Genomic DNA, 15204 nt, shown 5'->3' on the forward strand with positions numbered 1-15204 from the left:
GAATAAGGCGCTCACGGCAAGAGATGAGAGCGGATGCCGAAGATAAGAAATCCCTCCTCAAGATCATGAGATGAACGCAGCGGCATCATAAATTCAATATGATGCCGCTGGTTATCGATGAGGACACGTGCTGTGCATTGGCCGGTGGGTTTCATAAGAGTTCCATTAGCTCCACGAAGTGGCGGACCGATGTACGATGTATGGCGTTAGAACTTTGCGCAGATGAGAACACAGAGAGAAATGCATGACGGAATAAGCGGCGCCGGTGTCGATGAGGGCCTCAACATACAATCCTTCAACAATCACTGCTAACATATTCAATGATCGCCCAGGAGGAACTCGACATACAATCCTTCAACAATCACTACTAACATATTCAATGATCGCCCAGGAGGAATTGTAGATTTCGAACTTGAAGCAGCTTTCCCTCCAAAAACTGCTTCGGTTTAATCTCATGCTCCCAACTTGAAGAACACAGGAAAAATTATTTTGCTGTATTTTACAAGGAACACATTCTATTTCACCCTGCATTACTTTTAGGAGAACAAGCACTCATCAATTTTTCTATTGTTTGCGCATTTCTGAAGAAAGCCAATGTTTTAAATGAAATATAAGTATCATAACCCTAAACATCTGACAGATCATCTAACCTTGTGTTTGGCGCATGATAGCCACTGTTGCTTATGTGTCATAAAATATAACTAACTGACTGCGACTAGTGATCGGTGTATCTATATTTCGTGCCCAAATAAAAGACTCAAGCAGTCTTGGTCAGTGCTGCATTTGTGCCTTACAACAATGATTCATGGTGAGCCAGCTAGATCGTACATCGCGATATTTACAATAGGCAAGTTCTGGATTGAATATGAAGGATATCTACCTATTAATTTGTATGTGTGCTAAAAGAAATATTGCACGAATGTTTTCAGCTGCTCTTCAGCCACCAAACTAAAACATCCAACTTAAAAACAAAAAGCACTTTCTTTGAAGCAATAAATCTTTTATTCGAAGCAAAGAACGAACGAATTAATTCTCTAATTGTGGAGCTTTTTTCAATCACAGCTCACTTATTGACCCATCGAAAGATGGTTGAACGATTACTAGGTGAGTTGCGATAGCTTCATGTAGAAAGAGGTCTGAAATCATGCCAGTTAGGGCATTACCTGACTCTCTGTAATTCCGACAAAATACTGCCTATTCGGATAGGTTGTTAATTCTCTCGGTTTGTCATCTAGATGATCTCAATATGCATATCAGGATGCTGCTTACTTTCGCCCTTTGTTGACTTTGACTTGCCGTCCATTTGCAATGGCCCCACTCACGCCCAGTTCTAAAAGGTGCCCTTCACAAGACGTCTTCATGTTGCACTAATGATAAAATTGAATAAAAAGAACTTTATATGTACGGTACGGCAAGCGAAGCCACGAGAAGCTCAACAATCCTCTGTACTCATCCAGTATCCTGAATCCAGCCGAGTTCTACCGCCAGTGTGTTTTGTACAGCCGTGGTGGAATAAAGTACAGAGAAATCTTTTTATCGTAATCGAGTGCTTCTATATGCAGCAGCATGCCTTTGGATTCGCGATAAATTACACGCTCTTCAGCGCCTCCAGCCGCGGCAGTCTCAGCTGTCCTACCAAGATAGTGGTGCGATGGCCACTAGGGGGTGCTAGCGGTACACAGAAAACTCCAGCGCAGGTTCTCTATATGCGCTGCCCAGGGGGCGCTCTTAAAATCAGACACCCAGCACCATCTGGTTTCTAAATGAGCAAGCGTATAGTAGGACGGAGTGCGCCTCTCGTCGTGCCGTGGCTGCGGCCATCGGCGGCAGCTTTCTGTTTCTTGCATAATGCTTTTATCGCAAATCTAATGTTCCGAAGAACTTGAAGTTTCTTTTTTGATTGACCTAAAGGCGCAACCTGAACTCCTTAGCTGCCTGCCAACTTGGCTACGAGCCGCGCCGCTGCTGCATTATTGAAGCTGTAACGTCGCTATGTGCAGGCTTGAAACGGTTCTCGTGATTTCAGTTTTTTTTTTCTTGCTATGAGGCGCTTGAAAAATGGAGCGTCCCTGTACTGTGGATTACGTGCGCACTTTTTAGCAAACAAGATTCACCTGCGTTGAAGTATCGCTAGTGGAGGATAAATATATCACAGTAAAATAGTTCTGCATAAAGAAAGTAACAAAATTCCCATAAAGAAAGGTGTTAGGCAAGGAGACACAATCTCCCCAGTACTATTCACAGCTTGCTTAGAGGAAGTATTCAGAGACTTGGAATGGGAGCAGTTAGGGATAAGGGTAGATGGAGAATACCTCAGTAATCTGCGATTTGCTGATGACATTGCCTTGCTAAAGGGGTATTCACACGAGGGAGAACCCCACCCCTCTCGACCGGGATGTTGTGAAAAAGAGCCGCTTTCGACCGCTGGGACCAGTTTCCCAGGGGCCCCTTGGTGGTGGGGGGCTTTTTGTTCGCTGGCACGAAAGCAACCCCAGTAGGAGGGGTGTCTGCAGCCTTTTTCGCTCGGCTGACAACTTCGCGTTCACGCGCTGCGGGAAGCGCGTGATTGTAGTTTGTGTTCGGTGGTTGCTGGTGGTAGGAGAGTTAGCGCAACCAGGCCGAAGGCACGACGTGCACAGGGTCAACTCTGGCGACTAATTTTTATTTCGCTGGCAGTGAAACAAGAAAAATAGCCAGATAGGAAATGCTGCAGGTGACACTGTAACGGCTAGCGGCCTGTGCCGGTCTTGGTTGTGCGAAAAGTTGGGAGCCAGCTACTTCTAAGCAATGTTGCAAATTTATTCCCTTTTTGTCCGAAAACCTGCGGCAAAGAAGGTTCGATGAACGACGCACTGGAATGCAGAATCGACATTATGATGACGGCTTCACAGGCACATAGAAAAGACCCGAGATGACCAAGATGGAATGGAAGCCCTATGGTGGGGCAGAGACACGAGAGACGCTTGTGGAGGCCGAGAAGACACAGAAAGAGTTGCCTACCCGAGAATCAATAGTCTTTTGTCAAAGCATAAGTCCTATTCGAATGCCATTTTGGCTTGAGACAAAAAGATCAGATGAAACACCATTACTTCGACAAAATAAAGTTTTAGCAATTGCATCCTATAACAAACATATGTCCCTTCTAATTGACATGATTTTCGAAAACGTTTCAATTGTTCTACCATAGCTTTTTTAATGCAGAACCTTGGCTGCTTTGGCGTCAGAGGTTTTAGGCTATCATTACGCTCATACTTGAGGCATCGCTAAAACATCAAAACGCGGAGCAGGAGTGTAGCTTGTCCAGTGAAGAAACATATCTCTGACATGCCGTATTGATGCATTTTATGCCCTTTCCTCTTTCTTTTGTATAATGATGACTTATAACTCCTCCTAGTGCGTTTCGTAGTGCCTGCTGCCGATCTTACTGCGCTCATAGCAAGAGACGCAGTAAAAAAAAAATTAGATCAGGATAACTATTTGGAATGCTTGAGTCAGTGAACAGAAAAAAAATATATATATATATATATAAAAGTTGATAAAAAAAAAGCAGGAGCTGTACTATCCTTAACTCAAAATATATAGCTCTTTGTAATAACATGAGATTGATGCTGGGAAACAATGGTTTATACATATATCCAACAGGGCGTCGCATTCTCTGAAATTGTGGATGTTGTGTGACATTCGGTTTTTTTGTGGCTCTGGTGCCTACCATGTTCTTACGTCCTTATTTTTGTGTTCAACATGACAATCATGCAAATTTGCAAGTTTAAGGCAACTTCACTGTAAGCTTTCTCCACATTCCTCATTCATTATCCGGCGCGACCACGCTACCTGCAAGGCCGACTGATTGAACCCGGCCGGCTGCGGCGAAGCATCGAGGCAGGCAGCGCAGACGCGCTCTCCTCAGCGCGCCCCGAGCCGCTGTCGTCTGGCTACGCTGACACCCATCTCGTACTCCGCCGCACGTGTGAATGCGGGAGCAAGGGAGGGGGTTCTGCCGGCCGCCGGTGCCCCCGCACCCCCTCTCTGAAAGGCTCCCCCGTGTGAATACCGCTTAAGCAACTGGGGGATGAACTGCAAATAATGATTGATGACCTAGACGGGAAAAGTAGAAAGGTAGGCTTGAAAATCAATATGCAGAAGACTAAGGTAATGTTCAACAGCCTCGGGAAGGAACAACAGTTTACGTTAGGTAGCGAAGTACTGGAAGTAGTAGGCGAATATGTCTACTTAGGACAGGTGGTAACCGCAGATCAGAACCAAGAAAAAGAAATAACAAGAAGAATAAGATTGGGATAGAGTGCAATTGGAAATAACTCGCAGATTATGACTAGCAGCTTACCGGTATCGCTCAAGAGGAAAGTATACAACAGTTGCATCTTACCTGTACTCACCTATGGGGCTGAAACGTGGAGGCTAACCAAGAGGGTTCTACTTAAGTTGAGGACAACCCAGAGGGCTATGGAACGAAAAATGGTAGGGGTAACATTAAGAGATAGGAAGCGTGCAGAGTGGGTCAGAGGAATTACTCAAGTCACCGACATTCTAGCGGAAATTAAGACGAAGAAATGGACATGGGCAGGACATGTAGTGCGAAGAGAGGATAACCGATGGTCGCAGTGGGTATAGTCAGGCTGATGATGATGTTGAAGGAAATGAAACGACCTCTCTGCTATATTAACATTCGGTAGGATTTGGGAATATTGCACCCGTTAAGCGCATTGAACGTGTGCATTACTACCTACCGCCCTTTTGTGGAACAGTGATAATTCAACAGCTTAATGATGAGAAAACATGTTGACCAAAAAAAGTGCCTCTTGTGTCGCGAAATATAATGCACTGTTATTTAAGGCGATGTTGTTGAACGCATCTGTAGAGAAACAAAGGCCTACAGTCCCATTTCGACACTTGAATGTTTACGACAGCGAACTACAGTCAAACCTCAATATAACGAACACGCATATTACGAATTATTGAATATATCGAACTCTTCCGAAATTATTTTGTCAGACACATGTATTTTTAACTTCCCATAGTGAACGCGGTTCGGCATAAAACGAATATTACGATCTTCGCGACGCCAAGCGCTACCTTACTTTAGTAGCAGGAGGCAGGCTTCGTTGCACTACATACGTGTTGTGCAGCGCAGCAAACGTTCAGGACTACCTCGCAGGCGCTGACAGCACCACAGATGCCACGACGGCATTGGAAGTTGACAGCCAAAGAAATCCATGGCCTCGGAGATTACCCCCGCGCGCCTGTTTGTGCACGCGGGGGTGATCTCGGAGGCCATAAGAAATCGTTTGCATCTCACAATCGCCGACAGCACCACTTCAGTAGCGGTGGCAGCGGCGTGATCGAATGTTGCTTTTTGTGTCTTTCGCGTTTTTAGTGTTAGCAGTGGCGTCGCGGCGTGGCCGTCGTAGCGTTCGGCGGAGGCTGCGTCGGTCGTGTTGAGTGTGGTGCGGGGGTGTGCATAGTGCTGTGATGGCGGTGAACATGAAAAAAAGAGCAGCACTGACGTTAAAGACCAAGCCCAAGATAAAATCGGGGACTTGAAGGCAGTTTACAAGAGAAGACTGATTGGCACTCTTCTCGTGAAGCTTCTTATGAAGCAGGACTTGAAGATCGACTTGCTGGGAGCATTAAAGTGGCATGGGACAGCGTGAAAGGCGAAATGATTGCCAGCTGCTTTCGGCACGCAGGTTTTGTTCCAGCAGAAGCCCGTGCATCAAGTGACAATGGGGACGATCCCGACGAAGCAGAAGCAGAGCTCTGCGAGCTCGATGAGCCTGGAACGATTTTTCACGTTTTGTTGGTGACATGCCCGTCATCCCGCAACAATGACTGTAGAGGACTTTGTAGGCAACGACGACATCGCGGCGGCCACGGCTGTACTTACGGACGCCGAAATTGTTGTGGAAGTTTCTGAACATCCCGCTGACGAAGCTCAGCCTGACCCTGCAGACGATGAGAACATTGACTTCACAAGATGTGCTTGCTGCATTGGATTTACTGCGCCGCCACTGCAGTGCTATTGAGAGCAGTGGGTTTGCCCTTGTTGAGTGTTTGCAAACTGTGGAACAGGGCGTGATGCGGAACGCGATCAACACAAAAAAGCAGGCTGCGACAACGCAGTTTTTTGCGCGTAAATAAATGGACGTGACCCAAGTAGGCACCCTCCGAGTTGCTGTGCCTTCTCTGATTGAATTTCGCCACTCTTGCGTGTATTTTCTACGAAATTTTATATTACGAATTATGGATAGAGCGAACTATTTTCCGATTTTTTAACTGGTCGTTATAACGGGGTTTCACTGTACTAGCAATTGATGGGTATTTTGCTCATTCTTCGAAGCGAGTATCACCGAGATCCGCTGGGAAGTATGAATCTAAAAGGCTGCTCACACTGCTAGGACTGTAAATAGTAAGTGGTCGCAGTTGTTCTGTTGATAAACGTTGGGCAGAAATTATAGATGTTCTACAATGTGAGAGCGTGAGGGAGAGTTGTCATATGTCAAATTTCCTTAGTCTAAACCCACGCTCTCTATCTTAAGAGCCAAAAATGAACTGTATTGAAGGATGAAGTTAATATGGGTGATGGTTAACACAAAAAAAAAAATCAGTGTGACCTTGAAAAAACAAAGTTGCTTTGCTTTGTTCCTGGCATAGAATGACAATTGCAGCTGGCACCATTTAGCAATGTGATGTGTGTAATTATACATTAACGTACCCCTCCTCCCACGCGCCGCATTTCAGCGCCGACGGCGCATCTACGTGGAAAACGCAGCAGTCTCCGCTGTTTTCGCTTTCGGAACATGGCACTATGGTAGTTCATGCTTAAAACCGACGAAAAATAACAGAATAAAGAAAAAAGACTCTGGACGAGCAGTGCGTGTTCATCGCTGGCACGGTGCTGCGTTGGTAGTGGGAACAACGGAGCACGCCGGCGATGCGAGGCAGTCAGTTTCCTAATGCAACGGTGGTGGGCGAGCTGAAAAAGGCGTGAAGATGCACGCGGCTCCTCGCTTGGCGACGGCGCGAACTCGCGCGCTGTCCCCCACACTGATTCCTCCTCCAACGCCCTCTCCCCACTCCCTCGTAGACGCGTCGCGCGAGCCGCGGCATAGACATCTGCACCGCAATGCTGCCGCAGTCGTGCCGTGCTCTCTCTCAGCACGATCGCGAAACATTTCGCCGCTTCTATTAGTTTGAATAATTCCTATTTACTGTACACACTTTAGGGTGGCTTCCCTTGTAATGAATTTCTAATATGGTTATCACTCTGCATTGTTATTTTGGGTCTTCACGTGAAAACTGGATGTAACGAAAACCTGGATATAAGGTAAAATTCCGGAAATTTTACAATTTCGTTATAACCAGGTTTAACTGTATTGCGATACGTCAGCCACCATACAAAAATATACAGCTTAAACGCAAAACGCTTTCCGTGCTCTTGAAGAAGTACAACTTTTATTCAAAGCAAACAACGAATTAATTAATTCTCTAATTGGGGAGTTGTTTTCAAGTGTGGCTCACTTACTGACCCATTGGGAAATTGTTGAAGTGTCACTAGGGATTTGCGATAGTTTAAATCAGGAAGAAGCCTGCAAGCATGCCGGTTAGGGCATTACCTGTCTCTTGGCACTTCCAACAAAATACTGCGTATTTGGTTAGGTGGTTAACTCTGTCGGTGTTTCATCTATGGATGATCGCAATATGTGCACCAGGATGCCACTTACTTTCGCCCTTTGTTGACTTGTTGTCGTCCATCTTGCAACTACCCCACTCAAGTGCACGAGCAACGCTCAACGATCCGATGCTCGCGCGTGACCCTCAAGCTCACGTCCGCTCTAAAAGGTGCCCTTTGCAACACATTTTCATCAGATTGCGCAAATAATAAGAGCAAATAAACAGCACTCTATATGTACGCTACGGCAGGCGAAGATACATTATGAAGCATAAGAAGTACCACTCGTACGAGAAGCTCAACGATCCTCTGTACTCATCCAGTCTCCTGAATTCTATTAAGTTCGAACACCACTATGTTTTGTACGATTGCAGTGGAATAGAATACCGAGCAATTTTTTTATTGTAACCGAGCGCTTCTAAACGCAGCAGCATGCCTTTAGATTTGCAATAAATAAGCCGCTTTTCAGCGCCTCTAGTTGTGGCAGTCTCAGCCGTCCTACCAAGATAGTGGTGCGACGGCCACTAAGTGCTGGCGGTACGCAGAAGACTCCAGTACAGGCTCCCAATAGCATGCTCAGTAGATCATCATCATGATAGGTTATGCTCATCTTTTTTTTTTTACCTCTATGATGCTCGTAGTCGCTGCCATTTTTCGAATTGTCTCCGCGTCTCGTCATTGTTCCTTCGTTCCGTCCGTGATACTTGCTTTGTTCTACCGTCTACAGTGTTCTTGGTGCCGCATCGCAGTTGGGCGGTACGCAAGTTATACAGCTGATTTTAAGCTGAAAACTTTCGAGTATGTGCTACTGCACGGCAACCGCGCTGCCAGCTGGCACTGCGGCGTCAACGAGTTCTGCGTAGTATGCTACTGGAGACAGCGATTGCAGTGTCAACACGGACTCGAATCATGTCTCTGATCAAGAGTAGAACTGTATGGTCTGCTGTGAGCATTATACCACGAAACGTGGGGAATGATGATGAGGCTGCGTGCGGTAAATGAAAGGCTTTAGCAATTTGTGCTTTTGGCGACCCTGTACTTTTATAACAAGGTAAATTCTGCTTGAAAGTAAAGTTTTGGTTATATTTACAATAGCTGACCTAAGAATCCCATTTCGCACCTATTTAAATTTGCTTTTAGCGCTCCAAAACTGCTTGAAAATTTTCCTCACATAATTATCGCACCCCCCAACTTAGCATCAATTTTCCACGAAAAAAAGTGCGAGCATTATGCGAGTAAATACGGTTATATATTGTGATGACTCGAGTTATTTAAAGTGGTCCTGGGTTCACACAAGGCAAAAAAAAATTAGAAGGGTTCAACGCTGCTGAACCAAATGTCAAGTGAAAGCATTAGCTGCTGGTCACCGAGTGTTCTTCTTCGTCTTCTTCTTCTCGTAGCTACGCCTCTTCACGACATAGCTGCAGCCACCCGGCGTCTCGCTTTGGCTGTTGTAGTGTTGCTTTCGCAACAAAAAGCTTGCGCTAACACGTGACCGGGGCGCCGCAGCGAATGGGAGACTCGCTCCCTCAGTGGTGCGCGAGGAGGAGGGCGGCGAATTCAGAGGTTTTTGGTTTTTGGTTTTCGCTACTTTTATTTTATTTAGGGGCTTTACGCCCACTGTCACATCCGTGCTCCGGTGCATGCTTTGGTTCACTCCGGTCAACCTTTTGATCTTGTGTCACAATTTTTCCACAGGTCCGTTTTCGGACAGCAGCAAATTTTCGCTGCATTGAAAGTGCGGTAAAATTTACTTCATTGTACTGAAGCTGGTGTTCATGGTATTCTAAGGACATGAAATGTTTAACTGCACAGGTAAAAATATAGACTATGCTAGCTGGCCCTCTAATGGGTGTTCCTTCTGTCCCCCTACTGAGGACTTTGGACCAAACTATGTTGGGGCATGTTTGGAGGTCACCAGGTGTTGTGGAGGTGACTAGATGGTTGTGCAGGGTGTCCTACTACGAGCTCTCAGTGGATGGGTCGCCCCGGACGAAGCTCAAGAGCTCGGGCCTCACCATCTGCTCGGGCACGGGCTCCACCTCGTGGTCCTTCAACATCAACAAGGTCACACCCCAGTGCATCCAGCGGATCCTGGACATTGGTGCGTGCCCCTCTTTCCTTTGTCCTTTGTTTTAAGAAGGATGCATTTGCTCAGAGAACTGGCCATGCCTGAACTATGATGATACTCACCTATGGGCTGAAGCATGGAGGCTAACGAAAAGGTTCTACTTAAGTTGAGGACTACACAGAGGGCTATGGAACGAAAAATGGTAGGTGTAATGTTAAGAGATAAGAGGCGTGCAGAGTGGGTCAGAGAAATAACTCCAAGTTACAGACATTCTAGTGGAAATCGAGAAGAAATGGGCATGTGCAGGACATGTAGTGCAAAAAGAGGATAACCGATGGTCGCTTAGGGTAACAAACTGGATTCCAAGGGAAGGCAAGCGTAGCAGGGGGTGGCAGAAAGTTAGGTCACAGGACCGGGCTAATTGGAGGAATATGGGAGAGGCCTTTGCCCTGCAGTGGGCATAGTAATATTTGCTCGCATAATGAACCCACTTTTTTTTTCTTTTTTTTTTTTTTTTAATGAATAGATTACATCAATTAAGGAGAAGAGTTCATCATGCGAGGGAGAGGTAGGCTGGGTGAGGGGGAATGTTGACACCTGTCAAAATTTCATATCGTGCACTTGCGAGCCTGCCAGTATCGTCTGCCCACTCATCAGTTCATCAGCAAAATTGCATATAGTCAGCTGGAATCGTGTTGCTGGTTTTTTTTTTTTTCACTGTTTGCTTCAAAAGGTGTTTGTTACCATGGTGTGATCTGACCATTTTCTGTTAACCAAATGTGGCAAGAAAAAGTGAACATGCTGAACACCAGCACTGTGAAGGTCAAGTCTGTGCATTTTACATGAGGTTAAAAAATTTGCAGCGGATTAAAGTGTAATGTACAAGCACTAGCATAGCGACGTTTAGCTTGGTACACGTAGGTAGCATACCCGCAGTTGTTCATACCACGTGTTATTTATCTGACCCTCTGCTGTGAAGGACATCACTGCTGATGTAGCACAGGTTTAATGCAAGCAACCGCTGTCACCTGCCAGAGACATTCATGAGTTTCCAGGTATGACACAGATAGATGAAAAGCATGAACATGCTTACATGGCCTAGGAGTATTGTGTCCAACTCAAAATTCAAAGATCCTGAAAAACTGGATACTGATGTCACTCTCGCATATTAATTGCAAACCCTGTGCTGGGAGAAATTTAGTGATGCATCGAATCAGTGAGCCAATTGGACCTTGTGAAAGGGATTTTGCACTAGTCTCTCTGAACAGTCACAAGTGTGCGATGTGAATCTTTAGCAGTTAGCCATGGTGCTAGAGGACAACCGACTGCCAAGCGATATTACCAACCTGGTATCTTCAGAAACTTTCTTGTCTGCTGTCACGTCTCGTGTATCGCAGTAACGCGCCTAGTACATAGTGTAATTCAGTTTCTTTGTTTTATTCTGTTCACCCAGTCTGGTTGACGTCAGATGATTTGCCTGTGTTTTCTTTGCTTCCTGTTGGCTTTAATGAATTTTTGTCATCGTACTGTAATCCCCCTTTGTTGCTGTTATTTTGTTGTTACTATGTATTTCTTCAACTTTGTTCACTCGTGCCTGGATCGCCAAATGGCAGTCGCAGTATTTATGAAATAAATAAATAACTCACTTAGGGAGGTCCTGCTCTCTCCACAGCATTTTGGTGCAAAGGAGGTTTAATAGCGTTAGGGCCTCATGCTGCTTCATTTCAAACGACAGAGAATGCCAGGTTGAAAGTATCTTCTGCTCTCCACTATGGCGTCCCTTGTATTGCTTTGGGACAGTTGTGGGGATTCACAATCCCCTTCCTCTTTTATAACGCCCGTGCGTAACTAACAAGCATGATTAAGCTCGCTGGTAGAGAGGTTGGCTGAGGAGAGGGCACGCTGGCCACCCCCCGCCGTCTCCCGGTCTCCTAGCGACGCTGTCGCGGGCTTCCCTCTTTCCTGCCGGCGTAACCGGCAGACCTCCTCTCCCGTTCCGTGTCGAGGAGCGCGACTGTAGCAACTCGCTCGGAGTTCTTTGGCGATTGGGCGCGCACGTGCACGGTTCATGATTTCCGCCGAGGAGACCACCGCCGTCACCGAGAATCGCCCACTGACCGTAGGCACTTACCTGCCTTAGATAACGTTTGCATTTGTTTTTTTTCTTGTGTGAGGAGTGTGTGTGTGTGTCCGTGCGCGTGCGCGTGCTGGAGGTGGTGTGTGGTCTTCAACTCTGCGGGCCGTGCTCTTGGGAACAAAGGAACAACACGTGCTGACAACAAACAGGCATTTAATTCTGCAGTAACAGCAATGCCAGCTAGCAATAAAACACTCTAATGAATACAGGTCGTCTGACTCACCAGCAAGGCTACAGGCGAATGTTCGCCCACGCTAGGGCAGAGGATAAACTCCGAGGCCGGACAAGACAGGCAAGCGAGAAAAGTCCCGCGAGGCTTCACATCTGCGGCGACTGCAGAGTGCCGCGAGGAGACGTCCGCTCGCGTCCAGTTCCCGATGTCAAAAAGACTTGGCTTTTTCCGCATGCCATCTCTCAGTGCCATTCTGAGTGACTGCCGCGAGGGGAAAGCCACCTTAAACCACAACTTTGAAGTCTCGTTATAATGGAGGTGAAACGCATCCATGTGCAATGCGATGTCTGAGCATGTTCCTAGGAGATGCCTCCACTGGCAAACACTAGTGTTGAGTGACAGATGAGAGACTCTGGCTGTGTCTGCTCTTGGTGGATTCCAGAGCCACCCATGTTTAGGCCTCGTATCAGTCCTTGAGCACAACACTTCCACTGCATCAGAATGGTCTGCAGCAAAAAAAAAAAAAAAAAAAAAAAAAGGGCTGAGTATGGAAGTGTCGTAGATAGGGAGATGAGACTGCCTCTTAATGCCTGGTCACTTTGATAGGAAATCCATGACCAGCAGAACAGTGAGAGGGTAGCAGTAATTCTGTGTGCGAATGTCACTGGCTGCCACTGGAAGATTACAAAAGGCACTTTATCTTGGGAATATAAAGCCTGTAGACTGCTGCTCTGGTGGAAAGGTCCAGATGACATTGTGGAGGCTTGGCTGTGCCAATTGGACTATTGCCAGCATAAGTATCACTTGTTCCTGAAAACTGCATAAACTGCTTTCTTTACCTCTCAACGTGACTGCATTCCTTTAGCCAATGAGCTGAGCACCACTCCACGGAGTAAATTGTATCTGTGAAGCCTCAACCTTTGAGTATGCCTCGGGCAGGTGACATGGCCAGGCACTGATTGGTTTTTTCAATGTCCTGAGACGATGGTGGCTGAATTGGCAGGAGCTGCCAATCTGGGAAGAGACGGTGAACCCAACCTTCCATGGCTCTTTGATTCATAGTTAGACGCTTGTGTTTGTATGGCTTGGTTAATTTACGTCACTCCTCCTCACATGGCCAGTCATTGATTGGTTGCTCATTTCTGTGACGTCAGCTGAGTTGCTTGTCTCTGCGTTTGCTTGCATTAAACATGCATGTGATGTCAGCAGGGGTGTATTTGTCACATGGTTTAACCCTATAAACTCTCGTGATGAGCTTTGAAATTTTTAGCAAGCGTGCTTCTTCGTGGCAGCAATCGGAGGATGAGGTACGCCGCGTCGAGCACTGCAAACCGTAGCAGGCAAGTAGAGAGCAACAGCAGTGTCCTCTACACAAGATAAATTACCATATTTACTCGCATAATGATCTCACTTTTTTTTTTTTAAACTGACGCAAATTTCGGGGTGCGATCATTACACGGGGTAAATTTTCCACAAAAACTTTTTGAGCACCGAAAACTCAAACAAGTTGCAGGTCAGACGTCTTAGAACAGATATCTCGATTACAACCAAAAGTAAAAGTTGAGTAAGGCTTACCTTCGCAATAAACACGCACATTGTAAAAGCATCACATGAACTGCACAATGCCCATTTATTTTTTCTCGTTCAGTACTCTAATCTGAGTCGGAATCCTCGCCATCCTCGCTTTCATTGCTGCACGACTCATCATCGGAAACAGCAGTGTCGTCGCTGGGAGCATCTTCACAATCCCACAGAAAGTCATCTTCTGTTCCATCTAACGCGTTCGATATGCCCGTCTTCTTAAAGCTCTTGGCCACTACCTCGTCGGGGATACTGCTCCATCCTTCTGCGATCCACGAGCAAAGCATCTTCATGGATGGCCTTCTGATCTTTCTGCTCGGCGTCAAATTATGCTGGCCCATCGCCATCCACTCTGCATAAAGTCTTCGAACATTGTCCTTGAACGGTTTGTTCAGCGACACGTCGAGAGGCTGCAGCAGCGAAGTCAGACCCCCAGGAATAGGGGAGAAAACCTGGGCCAGGGGGCGCTGCGCCGCTATGTGCGTCAGCGCCCTCCATGGAGACCCCGTCAAAATCTACGCGCAGCCCGGCCGCGTCGTCTGCTAGCCGCCGCATAGAAAAGCATGTTGTCGTCTGCTCCGCGCTGCTTTCTAGCACGTGTTTGCGCGCGCGCGCTCGGTTGTTTCTCTCCTCCTCCGGCCGCATTGTGGCCACCGTCGCGCTCTAACAATGAGGGGGGAAGAAGAAAGAAAGAAAAGAACTAGAAGGAAAATAATGACGGCGCACTTTTTTTGCGAAGCTTGTGTGGAAACGGTAACGGGATGGTTGTGGGCCTTTTTTTTTTTTTTTTTTTTGGGGGGGGGGGGGATATCTCGTACCGTTCGTGTGTCGTACTTCTCTAACTGGCGGTGCTGAAGCAGCCATCGTGGAACCGGGTCGGCCTCAAGAAACAGATATTCGTCATTAATGCGATCACTTTACGTCAATCATCCTATCCTCATACGCGATCCTGCTTCGGGAGCTCAAAACTGCGCGTTCGCTATAGGAGATAACTGAACTAGGAATTGCGCAGCGTAACAGTGGAATTAAGAAGACAAAGATTTCCGTGGAGAGATGTCCCCGTCTGCATGGAAAGTCGTCAGGCATTTCCTCGCTGTTCGTCTCGTGGAGAGGAAACTGCCGCAAAAATGGCATGCCTCGGCTTCTGGGGAATGACCCAGGTCGTTAAGAAACACCTCATCGTTAACGGTAGCTAGGTCATTGATTTCGGATGGCAGCGCCGCAGCAGTGCACTTCCCCTGGCCGATGTCGGCAGGAACCAAAGGGTAAGGCGGCATGCTTTGTGCCTTTGTAGGGAACGCATCCTAAACGCGCCGAAAACAGGCCCCACGGCGCCGGCAGCACTGCCTAAAACGTTTGTCCCCAAAGAGCTGAATAGGCCCCTTTCAGGTGACCAGTCACAAAGGGAAAGGAAGGAGCACTCGAAGGTTGGACCCTTCATTCTGTGAACATGGACAGAGGCATCAAGAGGTGCCGCCTCAAGTCCTTCAAGATACCTGTCGTTTGCCTCCCGCCTTCAAGCAGCGAATTCGCGTTCATTTTTTTTATGTATGTCT

At 46.9% G+C, this 15204-nt stretch overlaps 1 protein-coding gene across 3 annotated transcripts in view; it reads left to right on the forward strand.

Annotated features, from left to right (window-relative positions):
* The window catches only part of Nadk2 (NAD kinase 2, mitochondrial), a 118074-nt gene that overhangs the window by 65689 nt on the left and 37181 nt on the right, over positions 1 to 15204 (forward strand). For all 3 annotated transcript variants that reach the window (XM_084576045.1, XM_084576046.1, XM_084576044.1), the window contains exon 6: positions 9640 to 9791. In XM_084576045.1, coding sequence (XP_084432171.1) covers positions 9640 to 9791 — 152 coding nt within the window. The remainder of the gene's footprint in view (positions 1 to 9639; positions 9792 to 15204) is intronic.

This window comes from Amblyomma maculatum, chromosome 8 (assembly GCF_055883805.1).
Source record: "Amblyomma maculatum isolate TAMU_Amacu chromosome 8, ASM5588380v1, whole genome shotgun sequence".
Lineage (NCBI taxonomy): Eukaryota > Metazoa > Arthropoda > Arachnida > Ixodida > Ixodidae > Amblyomma > Amblyomma maculatum.